This window comes from Protopterus annectens, chromosome 12.part0 (genome assembly GCF_019279795.1).
Source record: "Protopterus annectens isolate FY-2018-M chromosome 12.part0, PAN1.0, whole genome shotgun sequence".
Taxonomy (NCBI): domain Eukaryota; kingdom Metazoa; phylum Chordata; order Ceratodontiformes; family Protopteridae; genus Protopterus; species Protopterus annectens.
The window spans coordinates 476,611,089-476,637,026 of NC_056746.1; the positions used below are offsets into that span (position 1 = coordinate 476,611,089).

Here is a 25,938-nt window from a genome sequence, read left to right on the forward strand (position 1 = left end):
ATGTCTTGCACCAAAGCAGGAGCTTGAACTGCTTTTTTGCTGAACAACTGCAGGATTCTCCCAGGTCAATGTTTTTTTTCTTCACTTTTTGTAGTTGATTTTATTCTCACTCAATGTCTTTTTTGCTAGTATCCAGACAGTGTATTTACTAGCAAGTAATTGGATGCATTAAAACTGATAAGAGTTCCTGGGCCTTGTCCTTCAGTTTCTTTTTTCACATGGGGAGAGTTGAAGTTAAGCTGCTGATCAGTGTGTAGCCATCTTAGAAAGTCATTATTAATGTATATTGAGACACTTCCACCTTTAGCCCTTGTCTGTGCAGCTACTGGTCTAAATGTGTGGAAGGCACTGAAGGGGGTACTTGCTGCTGCTTTAAACCATGTCTCAGTAACTGCACATGGCTATATTCTCAGGTATGAGGAGGGCTTGGAGTGATTGTAGTTTTTTTTATTTAGTCTCCTGGCAATATGCAGCAACCCCTTGAGGTTCAGATGAGTTGATTTTGCTTTGTCAGGAGGTTTGACAGTTTGGCATTGCCTAAAAAGGCATTGTGGGGTGGATAAAGTTTTAGCCCATATTCAAACACCTAGAGCAGAAAGGTGCAGATCATCCATGGCAAAGCAACATAGTCTGTTGACCATGTCCTCCCAAACTGACAAATTTTGGATCCCGTTAGAATGACACCATAAAGACAACCAGTTGTTGAAATCAATCATTTATTGCTAATATTGTGACATCATCCTCAGTTATGATAATATGCTGCTCAATGCTAGACTCATACCAGCCTAGGACACACAGTCTGAAAGCTCCATAATGTCTCTCTTCATATAGTCCAGGGAGGTACATCCCTGGTCATTTACACCTACATGGACTGTGGCGGAATCATACTGGTATCTGTGGCTTAATGACTTGAGTTCATGCATGATTTGGCAGATCCTGGCTCCAAATAAGCAACAAACAGTTATCTTCTCCTTGTTCAGCCTGGTTAGAGGGGCATCAGTGTATTTTACAATGGTGTCCTCTATGACAAAAGTCCTGGGAAGTGTGTTTGCTTTCCTTAGGGGCTTCACTGAGAGTGACAGTATGTGTGGTATTAGGTTCCTGAGAACGTTTCATCCTTGTGTTCCTGTTAAATATTCCAAGAAGGCATTGGATTTCTATTTTATGCTCAAAAAGTGTACATTTTCTTGCTTGAAGTCTGGAACATTATCTTATTTAAAATTCTCATCTTGGAAGGCTCCCTTTTTGGTCACCATTACATTTGCAAGGAGAATATCAAGGTCCACACATTATTGCCTGTATCTGACTGTGTTGTACTCCATCTCTACAGTGCTTGTTGGCTGCCATATCTCAATCACACCTTCAGAGCACCGAAGGCAAAGTGCACACAACACTACTGTTAGACTGTAACTTAATCTCTGTATTTAGTGCTACAGTTAAGCAAGCCTAAATGTGAGAAATTATTTAAATTGAGCAAGTAATGCAAAAAAGTTCAGTTTAAAGGATTTTTAAACACTTTTAATTTTAGAATGCCTCAGAACTCCAGCCAGTTGCTTTCCATCCTACCAGCACAGTCATTTCTCTCCTCAATAATCAAGTGCTAACAAGTATGTGTGTAAGTACCTCTTTATTTAGTATTCCATAATAAATGGAGGTTATACGGGGCTAATCCACATTTTATCCCAAAGGATACAGTGGAATATAATCTAAAACAGTATATAACTCTTCCTATATGTTTACATGGCTGTACACATCATTTAGAACATCTCCTCCATTGTATAGATGTGCACATAACAGCTGAGATTTTATGACAGAACCAGATAATTTAGGAAAAATTATCTTTTGTCTCCTTTCCAAAATATAACATGAGCAAAAAGGTCCCAAGCTCTGCCTTTCAAGATATTTAGCCAGTTACATGGGTCTATATCAGAAGCTCAAACTTTCAAAAGTTCAAGTCTCATATGGTCGACACCATATGAGCAAACTTTTGAAAGCTCGAAAGTTTCAGCGGAGATCGCCATAGGGAATATTTCCCTTAAATTCATTGTAGCGTGGTCTCGGAGTTGGTATATTTAAGTAGTGGGGGGTGCTGCTCTCAGAGCATTCAGGTAGTTTTTTTTTTGTTTTTGTTTAATTTTTATTATATGTTTGATATTTTAAAACTTCGCTCATATGGTGTCAATCAATATGAGTGTCGAAGTTTTAACTTTGAGCATATAATATAGACCCCAGTTACATTACCTTTTGTGTATCATCCTTTGGGGAGTATGTCATCCATGGTGTATACCCAAAAGGCTTGTTAATTAGTGACTCTGTGTCCTATTGTTTTCAAAAGATGAAAATCTTGTCAAATACAAAATGATATACTTGTCATAATGCTAGATCTATATTATGGTAAGTTTTCAGTAACATCTTACCCTTCACCCCCCCCCCCCCCCGTGGTAGTTCTTCTGTTCCTTTTCCCTCTGTTTTCATGCTAAATTGGAGAAAGATGGATGTGTGATTCATTACTGGAATTGGGGATATGACTGGGAACCTTGAAAATTTTTATTGACTGCGTGATGCTAATGCCTGTAGCATAAGTCCTAGTGAGTATCTATATTTTGATTTTTCCCCACCTCCTGCATATGAATTAGATGATCCGAAAAATACCAACTCCTTTGTGTACTATATAAACAAAAGGACAAATTGTGCATTCTGCATCATATACTGTCCTGCTAGTTGTGTGAGTTCATACAAGGGACTTCACTGATTTCCTCATTGACCCAGTCCTATGTAGTCCAAGGTGATTAGTCTGGGATAGTATTAACATCTGGATTGAGGAGGAGTTAGTGACTCTTCTAAAGAATTATTTTGTATTATGAAGTGGCCAGGTTTACTCAAGTTAATACCACAGAACCTTATTGCTTTGGGCACAAATTGGACATGGAACTCTGTCTTGGTGGATATCATTTGACATGGCAACAGAGCCAGTTTCATGGGCTGATCATCATCATCAGATTTGGTTTGCAGTGAAATTTCCCCTGTTATAATCCCTAAATCTTGAACTGGTGGTGTCCAGAAATTTGGGAGCTATTACTAGAGAATCACTGACCCATATCCCTGATCACTGCATTTTAAACTTCAGTGCTTTTCATCCAGTTGAGTCAGTCAAATATTTTAACAGTGCTTGGGATTTTCTCTTTTGATCTTTTAGTCCCAACCCATGTTCATCCTGTAAGCTTGGTGTAACATAAGTCCTGGTTTCATACTCAGTTCAACAGTATCAGAATGGGACCAGTGCTTCAGTAGATATTGAGATGCACAGAGATTCTGGATATGAAGCTTAGACTTTGAGTATTTTGAGGTCTGAAAAAGGACAGCTGTTCTGTCAAAAGAGATCTCTGTTACATCCATCTGACTGTCATCACTTTTCCAAGAAGCTTACAGGGTGTACAGTCCAACCTGAATTCACACTCAGAAAGCTTTTTCATCTGAAGAATGTGAGTTTGCTCCATTAGGATGGTTAACCCACTGATATTCATTTTGTTATTGTGATATGCTGTTAACTGCAAGGCTATCTTAGGGTGCTGAAATAAGTTTCATTTGCTGCATTATTGCAAGCTTATGAGTTTTATTTTCAGCTTGCCTGCAGCACTTGCACATTGAATGCATTTTCTAGTTAACTGCGAATTGTTATCCCTGATATAGTAGGTCCAGTGATCCATCAATGCCATTTTTACTTTAAATTCTCAGCCTATTCTCCCTTTATTAAAGTAATTATTAAGTACCTCGATTCTCAAGAAGTCTGCTCTAGAAACATAAGGTTGAGTACGCTTCTGCACTACCTCAAGCATACTTTTTAATAATAAAGAGATGAAGAGGTAGAACTTACCCTCTTTGATTCCATTTTGAAGGAATATAACGTTTAGATCCATTTAGTCCAGTTTCTGGACTTGACCTGGTACTGTAGCAAACCTAGCTAGGAATGTTGTCATAACTGCTAGAGATCAAAGGTCCTTTTCTGTATTTTCACCCTTGATCTTGCTTGGGAATTTTTTTTTTCCTTAGTTGATGAGGTCCATGCAAAAGATCACCAGTAAGCGTGCTTGTGGTTGACAGATTCCACCTTCGATGTCTCTCTTGTCTTAGAGAAGTTCACCCCATTTCTTCTTGTAAGTATTTTACTTACTTTAAAAAGAAAACTTTGCTCAGTAGAGCTAGAAACCTCTAGGTTTTTGTGGTGCAATAAAAGCCTCTGCTCTTGAGCCAAAGAATGTCTCTTATTTTACTTATTGTTCTTCAGCTTTGCAACAATTTGTAGTAATTTCAGAGCTTTTTCCATTCGAGTTACAGTACATTTCAGGTCATTACATCTCAGAAGATTTAAGTTCTTGGAAATGCCTTTGATTTTATAACTAACACACAATATTTTCTTTTTCATGATAAAAGTATAAGAAAAAAATCCTTTGTGGATTACATGGCCTTCAAGTCATAAACCCCGACAAGGCAGTTCCTTAGAGTTGTGTGGTTGTTGTCCTAGAATATGCTAACAGTAACAGCTCCTAATGGCGGGTTTCATATGAGAAAGGTAGAGTAATTTGTAAAAAAAAAAAAAAAAAAAAATTGCTACAAAGTCAAAAGGTCCACGATAATCACATTGAAGTCTTGCCACAATTTCAGAAGACATTCTTTTGTGAGGACAGTCCTCCAGTCTGCCCGAAGGACTACTCTGCACTCATCATAGACCCACGCAGTCAGAATATTTTGTTCATACTTTAGAGGAAGAGGACTCTACTCCCTTTCTGTCACGCCCACTTCGACACGTCACTTTCATTCCCACCCACAGTGTTATTTTACTTTTAAATACCCTGTAAATCCACAGTTCCAGTCTTGTTTCAGCTCCCAGGATAAACTAATCTTTGGACTTCTGTTATGTCCGACTTGCATTGGATTGGGGAACTATGGCCGCAGCTCATGGCTCATATTCAAAATAAACAAAGCTGTGCCAGGGAAAAGGGATATCAGTGTATACTTATTTTTAAATTTTGCATCACTCATGCTTCTACAGATGTACAGGCAGCCCACTCATAAAAAACAGTGCATTTGTCTAGTAGTATTCAGAAATCATTACATTTCAAACTTATTGTTGTGTCTTTCGGCTTATCCCGGTTAGGGGTCGCCACAGCGGAACTCCGGTCCGCTAATGTTTGGTGGTGGATTTTTACATGCCGAGTTACCAGCCCTGATGCACAACCTTCAACGAAGGCACGCCCATTCACGCATGCCTCCACACAGAAGACGCTCTAGCTGAGAATCGAACACGACAACGTCTTGCTGTGAGGCAACAACGTTACCGCAGCACCACTACCGCTGGTATTAAATCATTACATATCAAACTACAAGCTGAAAAAGGAACAGAAGAGTGTGCCTACTAATGCTCCAACTTTCTGTTACACACTTGCTTTCTATGGAATTACTAGCAAGTCAGAAAGTCACTACAGCAGCAAGTTAGTATACAAAAATCAGAATACAGTAAAACATGAAAGAAAGAGAAATATGGTTTCCACTACTGTTTGCCTGACTCAGATGCTTTCTATAGGTAGAAGCCATTTCATAAAATTATTGTAGATGACCAGGATTCACAACCACCACAGAATAAAATATGAAATGAAAGAAGCAAAAAAACTATGTTTACTAATGTTTTAAAAGCCTTGCATTACTGATGTGCTTTCCAGAGTAGCAGCAGCAGTTAGGTCATAAAATGCCTGAAAGGCTACTTTTTCTCAATGGGTAAAATGCACAGATTAAACTAATGAATGGTTCACAGGGAAAACTGTTGTCAGTACAACTGCAATTTGAGATGGACTTTGGCGAACACCTTTGAAACTTCCTTCAGAAACTGTTCCCCACCCCCCTCAGCCAGAGATGAGCATCCCCAGAAAGGCAAACCAGAAATGTAAACAAAGGCTGAATCAAAACAAAAAAATCCCTGGGACTTGCCTAATCAGTATGAAAGAGATGAAAGTAATGGTGAGTGTACAGATGTTCAAACCAGGGTTGCCAGACGTCCCTATTTGGGCGGGACTGTCCTGGGATCAGCAGCCTGATCCCGAGTCCCGCACTGCCAGTTTAAATCCCGGGTAACCTCCGCTTTGTTTTTTTTTTTTTTTTTTGATTGGCCCATATACCGGCATATGGGCCAATCAAAAATCGCTAAACACGAAGCTTCTTGTGTTTAATGCAAAACATTAGTAGCCCGGGCCAATCAAAAAAAAATAAACACAGAGCTAATTTTGTTTAATGCGGAACTTCGCAGTTCGGCATTAAACAGATTTTGCGATTTTTTGATTGGCCCGTATACCAGTATACGGGCCAATCAAAAATCTCTAAACACAGAGCTACTTGTTTAATGATGTTCTGCATTAAAGACCTAGCGTGGAAGACCTTTAGTCTTAACAAACCTGTAGTCAAGCCAAGTCAAGTCAGAGCAGTCATCATCACTGTAATGTAGTGCATCAGCAAGCAGGCAGTATGACTGTCAGGTCTGGGATGTCATATTGGGAGGTCTAGCTTTCTTCACACGGTGACACTGTGGGTGGCCCTAGATCTAGCTGTTTATGCCTACAAAAATGCCCATCTAGAAAATATTACTAATTTCTGCACTGTCATCAAACCTAGAAGACAGGTGCATTCTATTTTTGTTGCAGTGCATCCTGCTTGTGCTGTTTCTCCTTTTCCTTTAATATAGAAAATCATTTTAAAAGCAAAGTTGGAACTTCATGCTAGTAGCCACTGCATTACTGTTTCTTGGGTTGTTACTATTGAAGTCTACTCTGTAATTCTCAGTTATTTTAATTCTCTTGTCTTAGCAGCATCTCAAGATACTTCTTCTAGGCCTCATGTCTCTAAACTTGCATGCCTAAACAGTAGCTTCCTGATTATTCAGAGGTCATCTCTTTCTACAGGTGTGCTTAATCCATCAAAGGATTCCACAAAATAACTAAAAAAATGCTGTTTGTCAAAACAGAAAGACATTTGATTTATAGGATAAAATCAGTGGTCTTTCACCACAGCAATGTCTCATAGTAAGACTGCTAGGCTACCCGGTTACCTTATTTAGCATCTGTCTATTCTTCTGTTGAGATTCAGTTTTGCAGTTTCAGATTCCAACTCTTCAGATGCACTGCATTCTGCCAAGCCATCTATAAGAACTTTCTGAAAAGGGTCTTAGAAGTCATGCTAGCATTTATTTTCATTGGTGTAAGACCTAAAATTTTTCACAGTGAAGTTGAACTTAAACCCATTTTGAACCTGTGGTGCTGATGAATTGTAAGTGTATGCAATGACAGTATTGTTTCTTGTAGCAGTCACTACACCCATGAAATTGTTTGCCCATCCATAAAAGTTTTAGTCATGTCTGCACTGTCATCATTGAATGAACCACCACCATGGCTAAGACGTCTGTGTTCTAACACTTGTTCCTTATATCGATGAGGCTATCTGCCTGTCATGCGTAGATTCACTTCTCTGGATACAATGATTATGTTAATCAGGGCTCATCTTGTTGTTTCTGAATCACTTAATTTGCACGATGAGCAAATCTGATGAGCATCATGGCAATTCCTACATAATGCACACACATGAGCACCTACAGGCAGCAATGCACACGTGCAGGCAGCCGGGTATTTAGGGGTTTGGGAATTCTCATCCTATATTTAATCACTTTGAAATGGCATCACTGTAGAGCATACATTCCTAACAGCATACACAGGGATTGGAGGATTGCCATATTTCACACCTTATAGTGCCATTGGAAACATAAAAATACAGTAGCTATTTTAACACATGTTGGCATCCGTGGCTGATGCAACTGTTCACTGGACTGCAATATTGAAGTCTAACAAATGTAATGGCCTATATAAAGTGACATTGATTGCCATATGTTGCTGAAATTAGCTGAATACAACTGCACAGTTAGGCAAACACAAAATAGGCTAAATCTTATGCCTGTAGTCTACTTCCATGGCTCAGTTTGCTCATGAAGTGAGTTGTAAAGTGTAAGCACACAAGGTGGAAGGTTCTAGTCCCCTGAGGGTTGTATGTTTGTTTTACAGTCTGCAGATGTGTAGCATTCCCCTGAAGTGTGTTTTCCTGACACTTCTAGTGTGACTCCTGCCATAGCTCACTTACTAATGCACTGCTGCAGAGAATGTCACTAACAAAGGCATGGGTTCAAATCCCTTGAAGCACATCTTCCTTTTCTTCCTGGCAACTTCAATATTAGTGCTTCTCTGGCTTACCTTGTTACTTCACTGAATGAGAGAATATCTCTGGACGAAAGCATGGGTTTAGTCCCCTTGCCATCTTTCTTTTCATGTTATCAGTCTGCAAATGTGTAACATTTCTCTGAAATTTGCTTTTTGGACAACTTCATTGGGGCTCCTGCTCTGGCTCACTTTGTTAAGGAACTAAGGCTATAGTTGAAGATAAAAAAATTCCTTCAGGTTGAATATTTTCCCCCTTTTTAATGGCATTCACATTATACTATAGGTATACTGATCAAACTCCTAATGTTGGTAAAACTGGTCTAGGTCGGTGCATTGTGTTACTTTACTCTTTCCCCACCTCTCCCATCTTAGTTTCATATAATTCTACATTCAAGTATTGCAGTACCATCCTTTTTTCCAAATGTGTTTGGTCAGTAGCTCCTTTTACAATCTTCTGTTTCTGTTGCTCTAGTAACGCCTCTATACTCCAGCCTTAGCCATCCTTGACATTTTCTCTTTAGCAAAGCATTTTTCTGCACGTATACTGCTTTTAAGTACATTGGCAATATAATTTTGCCATCTGTGCGCATGGACTCAGAACTACTTCCACAAATACTCATGCACATTCAATGTTTATCGCAGCTGCTTGCATCGGAGTCTGACTATAAGATAGCCTAACACGATTTGGCCTTGAGTCTGTACTGAGACCGTGATGAGAAGCTCATTGTCATGCACAATTATCCTGACCACATGCACAGGTAGTAAGAGTTGAGGCTTATTGCGCATGCAATGTAAACAGTATTGTTTGCTATCATAGATGTGGATTTTCTGAATCCGTGGGTTTATCTACATGATTAGCTCATTATATTGCATTCAGTTATAACAAATGTGACACGAGTCAGTAAAGGTCACTATAGTATGGCTGCTGAGACCATTTCTGCATATTATAATAAAGCACATGAGACATATCCGAGTCTGAGATAGGGGCAGTAGTTCCCTAAAAAACATTAATTGCATAAGGTGTCATTTATTTTGCAGTGCTAAATTCATTGTATAGTTCAACTTTTTCAAACTGTATTGGTAGATCATGCACAAAGAGCATACATGTCCAAACTGTGTGTTACACTGTCACCATCAGTAGGGCATGTTAGTAATTGTGGAAAGTGCAATAGTAATATCTGAATGGTGTTATGGAAGACAGTTTTCTGATAGTTGTTAACATGAGATATGTTCACATTAGGAAGCATCAGGTATGTGCTTATGTGTCATATGATGGTATACTGAATTGCATAGATCACTATCACTCTTTGTCAGAAATGACAAGCTGCTTGGGATTCTAACCCATACTACTATAGGAGTCCTTTCTGAAGAATGATAGTGCTTAATTGCGGTATTCACCAAAGCAGTGAGAGAATCTTACAGCTCTAATAACTTCCCACTGTCCCTTTGCAGCTTTCTTCCATTTTGACCTACAGATTTGACTTGCTTTTGAATTAGCATTTGTTAACGTTGATCATAGTAGTTTCTTATGAGGTGAGCTAGAGATACCTAGTGCTAATACCCAATTCATACAGACTAACGTCAGACAAAAAATGTGCTAGTTTTGTGTAACAACAACTACTGACAGTAGTCAGTTACTGAATGTTATCAGCTGTTGTAGGAAGTTAGATTACGACTGCTGTGGAGTAGAAACTCAGCTTTCTGACATTTGCTTTAAAAATCTTAGTTCCTTCATATTTTAACATAAGACATAGACATTATTGTAGTTCTCTTTAAGATATAGTGCAAAGGTGTTTTGTTTGACTTTTTTACAGTAATTATAATCTCATGTAGAGTTGGGCTTTCTTATTCTAAAATATGTAGGTTGGTTTTGTTTATTTTCTTCACTGGAACAGTATTTATATTAAGTTTAATAAACTTGTGTTTGCATTTTCTGTATGCTAAGCAGCAGCCTGGTATTTCTGATTCTGAGTTACGTGGTCCTGCATTTTGATGATGCAATAAGGGGGTAAGCAACTTATAGTAGATAGGCATGTTTTCTGTAGTCTACAGCACACTTCAACACAGAAAATTATAGACTGAAGCACAATCAGTCCCTCAGTGAGGCAACCAGACAGTAAACCAATAAATAACTCAATTAATTTATATTCAAATAAAAAAAGCAAAAGATAAATGGAAAGGGATACAATCACATACATAACTAATAAATAGTTGTGTACCATGGGATGATCACTCTAAGAAGAAAACTAGGGTATGTGGATCACTGTAGTAATAGCATGCACTGAAGTACGTTTGCATTTTACATCAACTGGATTATTGCTGGAATGAAAAAAAATGTCCAGTGAAATAACTGGGTCTCTTGGCAAGGCAAAATTCTCCACCTGTATTTGAGATTGCATGCTGAGGGAAGTATCTGGTGGGAACCCAGACCGCCTGCAGCACTGATATACAGGTGGAACTGTAGCTTCAGTAGTCTGAGGGGAAAGCCTGGGGCTGTGTATCGTGCGAGTCATTCCAATCTCCTGTGGAGATGGCTCGTAGTAGTCTCTCTTCAAAGATCTGGTGGCCTAATGGATGCACAAGCCTGTACAACGTCTTGGATAGGGATAATGCAGGTATGAAGACCATGTCACCCTAAAGTTGGCACTCCTCTTTCTGATAACCTCATGACCATGTTGCTCTACCTGTATGTTAGACATGGCTCCCTGCTAACAGTATCAGGTCTGGCATACTGATAGAGCTGCTATGCCAGAGATTGTCAGCCACATTCAGCTGCCCACCAAGTCCTTTTACAAGTTTAGGCTATGCTCAGAAGAGGTAATGAGACTCGATAAAGAATGTTGTTGATTAGCAGTATCTGTTCCTGGCACAGCAAGACTTCCTTCAATTCTGTATCTCAAGGTATTGATAACCACGTACTGTCCTCCACCAATCAGAAGTTACTGCCACATGGCACAAAATCAGGAAGTAATTGTACTACTGCTCAGCATACATTACTTTAAAACTGAAGTTTTTTAAACTTAGCAAATATTCCTCCACTGGTATAAAGTAAAAATTATATATTTTAGAACCAGTGATCCCACTTTACATAATGATAGCACAGTTTGAACCAAAGAGAAGTGGTAAAAACTTTGCACTTGATCTTTAACATGTTCTTAATATTGGAATAAACTGAGAACCACAATAGTGAAATATCTAATTAACCAGATGAAAATTGTGTTAGTACATATGTAGCATCTAAAGCAAATGGGACAGGTTTTGTCATTCTTTTTTTAATTCAAAAATAAAATGGAATTGCAGGCATCATTCTATTGGCAAAGTAAAAGGGATTACACTGTGATTTCTTGAGTAACTGACATATATTCATTTCCCTAGTTTGTTTATATTAAAACAGTAATGCTCATGTTTTGTTAAATGAAATTTCCTTTTGGTGCCGGTAATTCTTCTTTGCAGCTGTAGCATTATTATTCCTCAGTAATTGTTTTTGCTAATCACTGTATTGCTAATTAAAACAAACCAGCAAAGATGAAGTCTGTTTTTAGTGATAAGCCATCTGATCTGTTTAATTTAGCCTTCACTGGAACAACTATTGTGTATTACGGTTTTATTTTAATTTTATTTCATAGCAGTAATCTAGATAAGTGGATTTAACATTATTTACCAGAGTGAATGAAGCTTGGAACACATACCCTTATAATTGTTATTTTCTAGTGAATCATATAGATAATGTTATTTATTGTGTACTGGTTTCATTTATATCACAAAATACTGAATTAAACTACATTTGTTTTAAAGGGCCACAGATAGTCGTGTGTGTTTATGGACCAGATGTTTTTGGAAATGACGTAGTACGAGGATATGGAGCAGTTCATATTCCTTTCTTACCTGGAAGGTATGTTAGATGCTTAAGGGATGTTTGAAGTTATTGTTTGCATGTACACAGTATCACAGTATCACTGAGTTTGAACAATTTAGTGACTTGAGAAAGAAACAGGCTGAAAACAAAATCAATTTCTTTAACTTCAAAGTGAGAAAAGTGCTTCTTTCTACAAGTTCCTTTTTACATGCTTTGTTTTAACTTGGTCTTGTTAGTTGTAATCACTTACCATATTGTCTTTGTCATAAATTCTATGCAGTTTAAACTTGAAACAGGAGTGCAGGGAGCTGGTTGCTAGCACAACCTCCTCCTACAATTCTACTAAACCTTGCTGATCACCAGTACATGAAGCTGAATACCACCCTAGCTCTTATGGCAACTGTAATACATACATGTGCATAACAGTTTAGCACTGCATGGACTGTAAAGGAGAACATGCTAGTACATGCATATGCCTGGCATGCGGAATCCCATGACCATCTCTTGCTCGTATACCAAAACAAAGATATGTCAGGTCTACAACCCTGTGTAGTTTGCACACCACCAATGTGATGTACACATTTACAAAGTTCGTCATCTGTACAGTGGCCAGAACTGCACATGTAGTGTTGGGCTGCATGTCACTGTGACTGGAAGGTTTTGGTGGAATTTCAGGTAGTGTTGTGTTGCGTTGTCTGCCTTCCACCGTTCCCATAGAACAGCATAAAACATAACATTCATGAAACAGGAACAAATAAATTAAGGCTTAGGACTTTGCAGGGCGACATGAAGTGAAAGAAATATTTCACCCTTTACTGGCTCCTTATTTGCTGCATTTGACTAATGCAAAAGCTGTGCTTTGTTCCTGTACTTGGATATGTTATTCACTGGATTGACTGGCTCAAGTTCCTTAAATGTGGGCATTTATGAATATTGTTTCTGCATTCTGGATCAGTCCACCATTTAATAAGTAATAAATAAATCTGAAATCCTTTTTAAAAATATCTATAACCAGTATCCAAGATGAAAGGTGCCAAATCAGAAATACATTGACTGTGTATTGTTGACATTGATCCCTGTAGATCAGGATTTTAGCAACAGATCTCTGTAACAACAGGGGTCATGGAATTATTGTGCAGCCCACTTAATCCTGGTAGTGCAACAGACAGCATTTCAAACATGAATTGCTACTTAGTTGTATTTTGTACTCAATTTTGTCTTCATCGGTCTCTGCTCACATACTGTGAGCAAGTCACTTAACCAGACAGTACTCCTGGGCCACCCCTGAGAAAAGATACTTATTCCTAGTGGGTTTTCTGGGTTAATAAATGAGTAAAAGAAGAGTGCTAGAAGCAGCCAGGCTGGTGAGTAGCATTTTAGGGGTCTATAATATTTGAATGAAGTTTTCTAACTTCGAATACCATATGGGCGGCACCATATAGTTGAAGTCAGAAAACTGAATACTGAAAAAAAAAAAAGTCACCTAACATGTTAAAGCAGGGGTGGCAAGCCCCCCTGCACCCCCACACCCCCCACTCTTCCCTTTACCGCATTATAGTGCGATCTCAGAGTTGTTATATTTAAAGAGCAGGTGGTGTGGGGGGCGCAGTTTAAGGTTTAGTCTTTTCTTTTTTCAGTATTCGAAGTTTTCTAACTTTGACCATATGGTGTCGCCCATATTGTATTCGAAGTTAGAAAACTTTATTCAAATAATATAGACCCGCATTTTAGGGCATTTATAACAGCTAATGCTCACCTTTCAGCTCCTGTGCCTTTTGTATCCAAATATGTGATGTGAAGTTGTTTTTTCTCGCCTTCATTCTTACTGATGGGTTTGGAGCCGATCCTTATCTCCAACTTGGTCCAAATGAAAAAGCTTGAGGCCTTCAACCAGCTCGTGGCCGACTCCCTATTCCATGATGCACTGGTGCTTCCCTCAGATCTCATTTGCCGCTGCAACAGATCTTGAGTTTCACCAGCTATAGCCAGTGAAATTTAAGTATATTTCTTGTTATTATACTTATTGCTAATTTTTTTTTTCTTTCAAATTTAGCTAGTAGTACTTTAAATTAGTTAGTTTGATGCAGGAGAATTATCCATAGTGCTTGTGCACTCCTTAGTTTATAGGAACTTTTCTTCATTGTGTGGCCGTTTTATTAGGCCTAGTTAAAAACTCCCTTCCCTGTTTAGTGTGCTTTCAATATATATATATATATATATATATATATATATATATATATATATATGTGTGTGTGTGTGTGTATATATATATATATATATATATATATATATATATATTTATTTATTTATTTCATAGTTATTTGCTCTGTTTTCTTGATAGCCTAAACTTGGAGGCTAATGTCTTTCCTTTGACCCTGTTTTATTCTTAGAACTGAGTTGTGCTTTAAAAGGGTTCATATTGCCTCTTTAGATAAGAAGGCTTTATAACTTTCCCTTTGTTTGTGTGTGCTTTAGTTATAGGTTACTGTTAAAGCCTGTATTTTCTTAGGGCATCAGTATAAAAAAAAAAAAAATATATATATATATATATATATATATATATATATATATATTAGTAGTGTTCTGACTAAAATACATGTAGTTTTTTGCTGTGTGGATTGTTTCTTCCTTGTAGCATGTCTCAGCAAGAGAAATCAAAGTCTGGATTTAAGAAACGTCCTAAGTGTGGACAAAAGATGTCCATAACTGATGGACACTCTGAATGTGTTTATTGCTTAGGTGAGGTTCACCTGCAAAGAGGACTGTTCCATATGCCATTCTTTTGGCAGTAGAGTGTTGCATTAAAGGAAGAGTAAGTTGATTTCTAGAGGTCTAGTAAAATCTTCCTTTCGAGAATCACTGGACAAAGACAATACCCAGGACAAGACGTCAAAATCTTCAAAAACTACTTCTGGGTCAGAGCCAAAGAAAGGTTCATCGACCTCTAAAGTAACAGATAAACCATCTGCCTTGGCCCCACAAGTTGTTGTTGGTAGGAGCCGGTATCTCCTACCCTCAAGTCGTCTATCCTCCAGTCAGTGGCGTCATCTGTAGCCTCTTCTCGGTCCTCAAGGCTTTCGAACATGGATGTGGATCATGTGGTAGAGAGGCTTCTGCAGACACCAGTGCTAGCCAAATTTTTGTCAGGTCTGACCTCAGGACTTCAGAACCTTCCAAAACCCTTCCTGCTTCTTCCATTCCTCCTCCGATCTAACTCAAGGTTTGGGAGCTGGAGTGTTCGGAGCTGATGATCATGGAACCATCGGGGCTGACACCTGTTCCAGGCCTGTCAGTTCCGACAGCTCAGACTTCCTTGGTGCTGACCGTGGAGTTTGGGAGCCGACACTCACCGGTCGGGTCTGGAGAGGATAAGTCGAACCGACTTTTCAGTTCCAACTTTACCTCTTGGGGCTTTGGCACAGATGAGTTTAGTGCCTACCTTAGGCCCGGAGCCCACTGCTTCAGTGTGGAGGGAGTCACCTGCGCCTTCAGATTCAGGGGTTCCTTCTCATCGGAGCTGGGGGACTTTCAATGCAATGTGGAGAATATTGTCCCCTCGGGACTCCACATCATCAGGACCAGTAACCTTCTCCCCTAAAGCGCCTGTGTCTGCCTCTGCTTCACAGATCTATAGAGACATAGAGCCTTAAGATGTCCCATTGGGTGAACCCTGCTCTTCTGAGACCTCACCAGAAGCCCCCACTGATGAGTTTCCCAGGAAGAGGTTATGCAAGAGGAAGCATCTGGATTCCCCACAGGAATCTGTCACTTCAGACACTGACTTAGATGAGTCAGAAGGGTCCCCACAGTTCCCCTCAGAGGATACCTCCTTCGCAGATATCTTAGAAATTCTTAAACAGAGGGGTGACTGGAAGCTTATTAACCCTACAGATGATGAGTCAGTCCTCCTGAAGGTTTTTGGGTCTCAGCCCTCCGCCACTTGGGTGTCTCCACCTTTTGATGAGCTGATGGAACTGGTCTCTTGAAAGGCGTGGGAGTTCCCGGATACCATGGAACCTGTCCCTCGGAGGCCTAATAAATTTATAACTGCCCCCCCACCCAAGGACAAGGCCTTTCTAACCAAAGGAGTACCTGTTGATGCCATGGTGGTGGTGGGAGCCACCAAGAAGGAATTGTCAGAAACTTCTACATCTGTCCATCCTCCTAATAAGGAATCTAGGATTATGGACAGCTATGGAAAATGCATGTTTAGTTCAGCGACCTTTGCCGTCTGATCACTGAACTATCTCACGCATTTTACTAGATTGCAAAGAGATCTCCTAAAAGAGATGGGGTTCAGTAGCTGCGGGTGTATCTAATAAAGTAACTTCCCAGCTTGCTACCCTCAATTCCCTTGTAAACTCTTCATTGCTTCTGGTCTCATACACAGCTGATGGAACGTGCTTGGCACCGGGTACAGGAATTGCTCTTAGGAGACATTCCTGGATGTGCTTATGTTCCTTTGCGGAGCCCTTTAATTCATCCTTTGTTAGTACCCCTTTTGATGGCTTGTCCCTTTTTGGACCCAAGGTGAAGGAAATGCTTACCAGTCTGAGCAAGATGGAAAGACTCTGTCTGCTGTTGGAGTCAATTTTTCCACCCCTACCAGACCTTACCCCAGAGGTCAGATGGGAGGGAAGATGTGGTTCCGTAAAACTCAAGGAGCTTTCCAAGACAGACATGGTGAACTCCCCTCTAGAGGCAGAGGAGGGGGTAATAATGGAAGAAGCCATCCACACAGCAGAGGGGTCCGCAGAATCAGGGTGACAGAGATCAGTTCTTTGAGAAGCCCTATCAGCACTCCTGAAAGGAGAACCACGTGTCCATCTCTTGAGGCAGTCGGGGGATGCTTATCTTTGTACCCAGACACCTGGCTAAAAATGACAAAAGACTGCTGGGTACAAAACATCATATCCAGAGGATACTCTATTCCCTTTGCCACCCTACACCACCGTGTAAGAAAAATCCTGGACATTCCACCCAGTCACAGGGAACAAGCAACCATAGAGATTCAAAGGTTGCTGGAAAAAAAAGAGTCATCCAACCAGTCCCAGCAGACTAGAGAGGATCCGGAACTTACTCAGGTTTCTTTTTAGTTTCAAAGAAAACAGGGGATTGGAGACCCATTTGGATCTCAGCAGACTGAACAAATCTGTCAAAAAGAAAATGTTCTGGATGGTCATGATACAGTCGATACTTCCTTTTCTAGGAAAAGACAATTGGATGTGCTCGATAGATCTCCAGGATGCATACTACCACATCAAAATAGCCAGACCATCCAAAGATCATCTGCACTTTTGGCTGGGAGCCAGTCACTACCAGTTTTGAGCTCTGCCCTGTGGTCTCACTACAGCCCCCAGAGTGTTCACCAAATGCATGGCAGTAGTCACGGCTCACCTGAGACGTTTAGGATTCTAGGTGTTTCCATACAAGCAAGAGACACAACTTTGAACCTCTGCAGTCAGTTGGGGATTACCATAAATTCAGAAAAATCTGCCTTGTCGCCAACGAAACATACCATTTTTATAGGAGCAGATCCAGATATCATTACCATGACCTTAAAACTTCCACCAGAAAGGGTTTTTGTACGAAAACAGGTCCTGAACCATCTCTCAAAAGAAAAAGCCCCAGCTTCAGTGGTGCTCAAATTGCTGGGGACAATGGTGGCAGCAGTCATTGCGATTCCTTTAGGTTGAATGCATATGCATATACTGCAGTGGCTTCTGGTCCTTTCAAGAACTTCCATTGTCACATCAAGTTCTAATAACGATCTCATGCAAGAAGGACCTTCGGTGGTGGCTGACATCTCATCAAGTAACAATAGGTCGCCCCTTTGTTCTACCCACTCATTTCACCACTGTGACCACGGATGCCCCCCTGATAGGGTGGGGGGGGGGCATTAGCAGGAAAGAACAGCCCAAGGCACATGGAAGGAACATGAGGCTCACCTGCATATCAGTGTCCTAGAGATGATTGCGGTACTTCTACCATTGCAGTCCTTTCAAGACTCTCTTGCTCTAGGGACTATTGCAATTCAGATGGACAACATGTCAGTGGTCTGGTACATAAACAAGGAGGAACCAGATCTAACCCCCTATGTCGAGAGGCCCTGTGAGTATGGCAGTGGGCAACTTCCACCCAGCGTTTTCTGATAGCAACGTACATCCCGGGGAGGTCCATTGTGATAGCAGACAAACTGAGAAGAGCAATTATATTGCCTCATGAGTGGTCCCTGAAGAAAGAAGTAGCGGAAAGGATATTCCACAGAGGGGGCCTTGCTGCGATCTCTTTGCAACTCCAACAAACCCAAAATGTAGTAGCAGCTATTTTGCCCTAATCCCCCCTACGGGAGATTCCTCAAGGGGCACGCTTGTACACAATTGGCCCCGGATCTCCTTTATGCCTTTCCGCCCTTTCTACTGATATCCAAAATTTTACAAAAAGCCAAGGCTCTGGGAAAGACCATCATTCTTATAGCCCCTTACTGGCCTTGTCAAATTTGGTTCCCCTTTCTCCAGCCTTATCTATTGGAAGAACCTTGGATGCTGGACCCAGTTCCAGATCTTCTATTTCATTCATCAGGAGCTCTTCATCCTGCACTTCAGATCCTTCAAATTGACAGCTTGGCTGCTCCAATTCCAAATATAGCCAGGTTTTAGAATCTCTCAGCTGTAGCTCAGCATATTCTAACATCCTCTCATAAGTCATCTACCAGGAAGTTATACCTTAGTAAATGGAAATGTTTTTTGATATAAGCATTTCAAAACAATATTGACCTGTATCTGGCTTCAGTTTCGTCTATTTTAGAGTTTTTGACTAAACTTTTCAATGAGGGGGCAGCTGCAGCCACCATTAGGGTTCAATTGGCAGCAATTTCTAACTTTCATCTTGGTGATCAGGGGTCTAATATTATGTCATATAGACTCTCTAAAGCCTTTCTCAAGAGGAATGTTCATTTGAGACCACCCATTAAATCTGCAGCTAAGCCATGAAATCTAAATTTTGTTCTTTCACAGGTTATCCTACCCCCATTTGAACCAGCCTCATCTTGTGACCTGAAATACCTGTCATGGAAAACCATATTTCTAGTAGCTATTACTTCTGCTCGGAGGGTTTCAGAGTTACAGGCCTTGTCCATTAAACCCCCTTATTTGATTTTTTATAATTTAGGACAAATCCATAATTTTTACCTAAGGTTTGTTCAGAGACAAATCTCAATCAGACTATAGAATTACCTGTTTTTTTTCTCTAAAATATACTAATAAGATGGAACATATGCTGCACAAGCTTGATGTCCATAGGCATCTTTGATTCTATTTACACAGTACCAAGGACTTTAGAAAATCAGAACAGCTCTTTGTTTCATTTTCAGATTCAAAGAATGGTGCTCCAGTGGTAAAAACCACCTTGTCAAAATGGTTATCAGATTGCATCTCCTTTACATACAGTTTTGTCCATACACCATTGCATCAAAAAGTAAAGGCCCACTCAACTAGAGCTGTCTCCACATCTTCAGCCTTTTTGGCCAAACTACCAATAGATTCCATTTGTGCAGTAGCCACGTGGTGTAGGCCTCATACCTTCATCACTCATTACAAAGTGGATAGGGGCTCCAGGGACAGGGCCTCCTTTGATTCCACTGTCCTGAGGAATTTACTCCCTTATGCCACCCAAGAACGATGGTGCTTGGGACGCTAACCCATCAGTAAGAATGAAGGCGAGATAGAACAACTTCACATAAAGAAGTTATGTATTCACCATAACGTTCCATGTGAGTTATTCGTCTCGCCTTCATTCTTATGTCCCACCCTCCTAACCCCCTTCCAGTTTTTTCTTGGGGACCGAGAAGTTGGACAAGTCATGGCTGTATTGGTCTTTGTCTGGTTTATTCTTGATATTGCTATTAAAAAATGTTTCTACTTACATTAGTTGGCAGCAAACAAGATCTGAGGGAAGCACCAGTGCATCATGGGATAGGGAGTAGGCCATGAGCTAGTTGAAGACCTCGAGCTTTTGCATTTTGGCCACGTCGAAGCGGAGGATTGGCTCCGAGCCCATCAGTAAGAATGAAGGTGAGATGAACAACTCACATGGAACGTTACGGTGAGTACATAACTTCTTTTTTCCCTGGCAATGTGAAGACATGTCTAAGACTGTAATGGATGCCATAATGGAAATATTCATATTCTTAGCTGTCTAGTGAATTAAAATCTTGGGCCATCATTTACAGGAACAGTTGCCGGAAACTTGATGAACTTCCACTTTCTATCCTAACAGGTAGAAACAAAGTGCAGTGTACTATGTGCATTTCAGTCACTTTTCTGACAAGATAATCATAAATGAGTTGTCAAAGATGTCCCTTTTTTCTGAAAAGAACCGCATAAATGTATGCCATAATTCTCAACTGCTTCTGAGTTTCAGACATCTGTTTTTGCTTTTACATGTTATATTGTCTCTTATAACGCAACTGACTCTGTGATAAAAATGTTACAGTTACTAATTAATGTTGCATATTAAAGTTGTAGTGTGTCGGGAATGAGCTGTGAAGCCAGCCAGAATGTTTGCTTCTGGTGGGCTTCACCTTTCTCCCCACGGATTGTAAGTACTAATCAGGAAATGGTCTATCCCCAAGCCATTTTTAGTCATTTCATTTTCCAAAACATTAAAAAAAAAAAAAAAAAAAACAGAAACATATACCAGATTAAAAAAAATAATTCCAAGAACTTGACTTTACTAAATGCCAGAAGTGTCAGCATTAGGATATTGATAACACACCATTAAATAGGCTATATTATTTCATTGCTGCAGATCCATTAGGGTTAGTATTGCTGTCTCACAATTTGTGTAAGAAAACCTAGAAACCAGAGGATTAGAACTGCTGCTACAATAGTAACTATCAAAATTGAATATAATATTGTAGAAACCTGGTACAAGCCGACTTCATCTCCTATGGAGCATGTGGATTTCATGACTAAACTACAAGTTCCAAAAATCAGTAATACTGCACATTCTTATGTAGGAGTTTAATTCCCCAAATATCAGTTGACTGTTAATCAGAATGATGTGGAGTAAATAGTATATAAAATCTAACAGTTTTGTCATTTGTCAAATCACACATTCTGCAGGAGGTTCACTGCATGGGGTAGTGGATTCACAATATCCCCAGATTTACTGAAGAGCAAGAATGTAGGGGGTACACCACCTGCATGGTGTGCATATGTAAGCTTTGTCCTTCACAGAGGAAAACTTAATTTGAAACTTTCCATGAATGAAGTGTGTAACCACAATAAACCTCAGACATGTACCATACTATTTTTTCAAAACAAAATTGTAATTTTATTGCCACAGAAAAAAAAGCAAAAGAATAAGGAAAATGCATGTAACAATAAAATATAAATAAATAAAGTAAACATAGAAACCACATTCCTGTGACATCTATAGAACCAGTTGGAAACTGTATCAGTGCAGCTCTATAGCTAGCAACTTGAAAGTAGTGAATGATGTATAGAAAGAGACGTTCAAATCTAGTAAATTAGTTCATGTATTGCAGTAGAGACTTTCATTTACATAATTTGACTGTCCTTTCAGTCCAGATAGTTCCATGTCGTTGTTAAGGAGAGCTTGTTGATGAGCCAAGGAATTTTGTGCTGTAGTCTCCAGAAGAAACGCATATATTTTTGGATCAAGTGTAAATCTTGAGTTCTGTCAGCATAATTTTTTTTTCCAACTGTGATAACTTTCCTCTAAGCTAACATTATTAAGTACAAAAGAGATTTGTCATGTTTGTTTAGTACTATATTCAGGTGAAACACAGTCAAGAATTTGGCAAAGACATGATCCAGACTAAAGTTCCTGACAGGAACTCTGGATTTCTGCTTTCAATGGGTTCAGTTTTTGGCAGTCCCAAAAAACATGTGCATAGTCACCAACTACTTGTTAAGTGTGACATCAGTAGTACCGAGAGGTCACCAGAAACATCTGATGAAATGTACCAGGAGTATAAAATATTTAAAGAGACACTGCCACCCATTAAATCAACAATTTTCTTGAGTTAGTAACATATCCTGGTACCAAAATGAGTTATCCTAATGTTTTTTGTGATACTGTTACCTTAAGGTCACACTCCCATGCAGTCCTATATTTTAATTATGTCTGTCCTCTTTGTTAATAGCATTTTATATAAGTTAGAGATAGCACTCTTGATGGAACATTTACCCTTTCTAACATCCACCCATCGTATCCACAGTGGATAGTCCTTTCATTTGTGTGAAAAAAATCCTTTTAGTTAGGCTATTAAATTTTTATACAAAACTTTTTTTTTCTCCTTGCCCCAAACCAGACTTAACTGTAAATCTCTGCCAGTTATCCAGATCAGGACATTTATCATTATAAAGTAATTGCTCTGGATATTTTGGGTTTAACCCTTTGTATGAATATCCTGTCTAGTTAATGTCCTTTCTGCATTATATTTAATAGCCATGAGATCTGTCTATGCTTCATGAATAACTGAACTTATTGTTAAGATCAGAGCTGTCATTATTAGTTTTTTGGTTCCCCTTCTGCTTTGTATTTCCAAGTTTACTTCAGTGCCCCATCCATCTCCAGGTTCTCAGACTCTCGTACAGCCCCCAGACTATCTCCATTCTATGGCTGGTGTTGGCACAGAACCTAAGAGCATTCCAGGAGGTCATGCAGTTGATTTATTTTTCATTCATGACGTACCCCTTGGTCCCATCACCCCATGCAGTTGCCTATTTACATCTGAGGGCTACTCCCCTCTGTAGACCTGTCCTCCCTGAAGGGAATGTATAGACAAATTAATCCCCCCAAGCATGCCCATCCCTTTCTGCCAGTGCCTCATACACCCACGCCGCTAATCAAATCTGTCTTTCCTTGGTCATTGTGAGGGCTTTATTCCTCTACACCACAGCACTGGCTAGATCTGTCATATAGCTTAGGTAATTTATGTTGTGTAGGGTTTTTCTACATCTGTAATGCATTTAAGTTATGGAAGCCTCCAATGTAGGAGATCATGATATATTTCCAAATAGGCATATAATCAGGTGTTAAAAGTCCCTGCAGGACTTTAATATAGACAGGTTTATCATAAGTTGCAAAGCAGGTGGCCACAGTGGTGCAGCGGTTAGTGTTGCCACCTCACAGCAAGAGGTTCTCCGGTTCGATTCTCGGCTGAGGTGCCTTCTGTGCGGAGTCTGCATGTCCTCCATGTGTTCGTGTAGGTTTCCTCCAGGTGCTCCGGTTTCCTCCTACATCCCAAAGACATGCTCTAGGTGGATTTGACACTCTAAACTTGCCTTAGGTGTGAGTGTGTGTGCATGTGTGTGCTTTCTGTGGAAGATTGGACGCCGGGCTGGCAGCTCAACACCGTAAGCCTGCACTGCCACTCATGAGCGGACCGGTGATCAGCTGTGGTGACCCTTAACCGGGATAAGCCGAAAGGAGATGATGATCATATGTTGCAAAGCCTGGCCCTAGGCTAATGTTGGGGGATGATAAGGTTAATAAATTCCAACTAAGTCTAGTTGTTTCTCCTTGAAAATAAGTGTAGACACTGACCTCTCCAAATTATTAATGAAAGGGATAAGAAGTAAAAGGTGAGGGCAGTGGGAAGCAGATAATTATTGGCTGAATAAACCAGCCTATTGCTTATATTCTTTGCTGAAAGTACGAGCATATTCCTCTCCTTGTCCTCCCTATTAATTCATTAAATCTAAGCATTATTGTGTTGTAGGTAAGAGTAACAGAGGTCTAAATGGAATATCTAAATTTTAAACCTAAGAATGTAATGTGGCTAGGACAATTCAAAAATAGAAACTGGTCTTTCATCTTTGGAAAAGGAATATAGTTTCTTTGAACAATTTGTCTTGTTAGTGGTATGTTTGTATTCTGACAATTCCCCATAAGACTGCAAGATGCCAAAACAATAGGATGGCCCTTCTCAGGTTATTTAGCTATATTATTAGATCATCTACATAGAACAATGCCAATATTATTATGGTAAAAAATATTGTGTAATTTTTGTCCCCCACTATAAAGTTGCATAGTCTTGCTGCTAGAGGTTCTATATATAAAGCAAATAATATTGATGGAGGTGGCTTGCCTAATATTTCTGGATAGAAATATCCCTAGGGAAAGAGCTGTTCCTGTTTTATTTTTACTGGTTTTGCTGTTGTAAATGGAGATAGTCAGTTCTACAAGCTCAAAGAGAAACTTCACGACTAAATAATACACGAAACAAAAACTGCTAGTCAGCTTTGTCAGATGCTTTTCAGCGTCCAGCCTTGTCAACATAAGGGGGTTGGAATTTTTATTATGTACCATTAGAGTGGGAGTTTTAATTAAATTGTCAAAGGTTGTGTGACCATCAATGGAACCTGTTTGGTCTTTATAGGTAGTAATACTTTTAATCTGCTTGTTAAAAAGGCAGTAAATAACTTATAGTCATGATACAAAATTAAAAGTGGTTGGTAGGAAGTGACTTGTAAAGGATCTTTATTAGGTTTTAAAATTACCAATGTCATGGCATGCTTCTATGATAGGAAAACTACCTTTGAAATGTAAACTGAGTTAACCAGGTTAGTAAAGAATGAGGTACATTTAGATTAATTGAGTAAATAGATGTTAATGGGGAGATCATTTGGGCTGGGAATCTTTTCATGAAATAGTCTTAAGTACCTTCTCAACAACTTTCTCAGAAAAAGGATGAAGAATGTATTACTTTGTTGTACAGATAGGTAGCAGAGGAGTGTTTGCTAAATAATCTTCTATCTTGCTTTGTAAATCTGATCTATTAGTTGAGTGTGCATACAGATGAGTATAATAGTGATGAAAGACCTCAGAAATTTCCAAATGATCTACCATCTGAGCATCAGTTGCTTCAGCTATGATTTTACATATCATTACCTATGTCTTCTGTTAAATAAATTTAGAGGCCAAAGAATTCTGATAAGCTGGGGTAGAAATTAATGTTTTCAGTGTCTGAGCCCTAGTGTAAATATTTGTCAATTTTCTGTGAAGGAAGTTTTGCCTTTTTCATAAACTCTGGAATTCCATGCAGAAAAAAATTTTGTGAGACTAAAAGGGACAGCTAAGCACTTGCAAATGATGTATAAAATGTATCCTTTGTTGCAAAATCATGATTTTTATTGTAGAGGACAGTTTAAGTTTTGATTCATTCCATTTTCCTAAAAATAGGTCTGTTATCATGATCTCCTAGCTGCCAGTTCAGAAAGAATTGAATGACTTCCTTTTCAAATAGTTTCTCTTCACAGAAAACCAAGTTCGATTTCCAGGGTATTTGTAGGCATTCCCATGTTCTAAGTATTAACGGAGCATGATCAGATAGGGCAATAGGAAGGATATGCAGTTAGCATGGCATGATCAGATAAGGCAATAGGAAGGATAGATAGTATGAAGTCTGAACCTCAGATGTCTCTCATTATTCAGTGACTTCATTCCTCGATGATTTACCAGAAAACTACAAATTTTATGAGGAGTAGACCAAAAATATGAAACAAAAGTCTGGACATTTTGCAGAAATTTGGACAGTTGAGATGCATGTTTCAGACAGGGGTGAATAAGTTCCATATGCAGCAAGATATGCTGCATGGAAAGGAGACACATGCCCTTAAATATCAGTGTAGATGAAGCAACCTCCGGTCCCCCATCCTTAATTCAGTTAACATGCCTTTAGTACATTAGAATAAGACCTAATTGTCTCATAATATCGGAGGTAACTTTTTTTTATTTTATTGGCTGGGCCAAGCAGGTATCCCATGCTGTACTGCTCCATAACCCCAGATCTCGTTTGCC

At 39.4% G+C, this 25,938-nt stretch overlaps 1 protein-coding gene across 2 annotated transcripts in view; it reads left to right on the forward strand.

The window, feature by feature from the left end:
- Positions 1-25,938, forward strand: part of B9D1 (B9 domain containing 1) — a 540,262-nt gene that overhangs the window by 252,546 nt on the left and 261,778 nt on the right. For both annotated transcript variants that reach the window (XM_044089570.1, XM_044089569.1), the window contains exon 4: positions 12,045-12,141. In XM_044089570.1, coding sequence (XP_043945505.1) covers positions 12,045-12,141 — 97 coding nt within the window. The remainder of the gene's footprint in view (positions 1-12,044; positions 12,142-25,938) is intronic.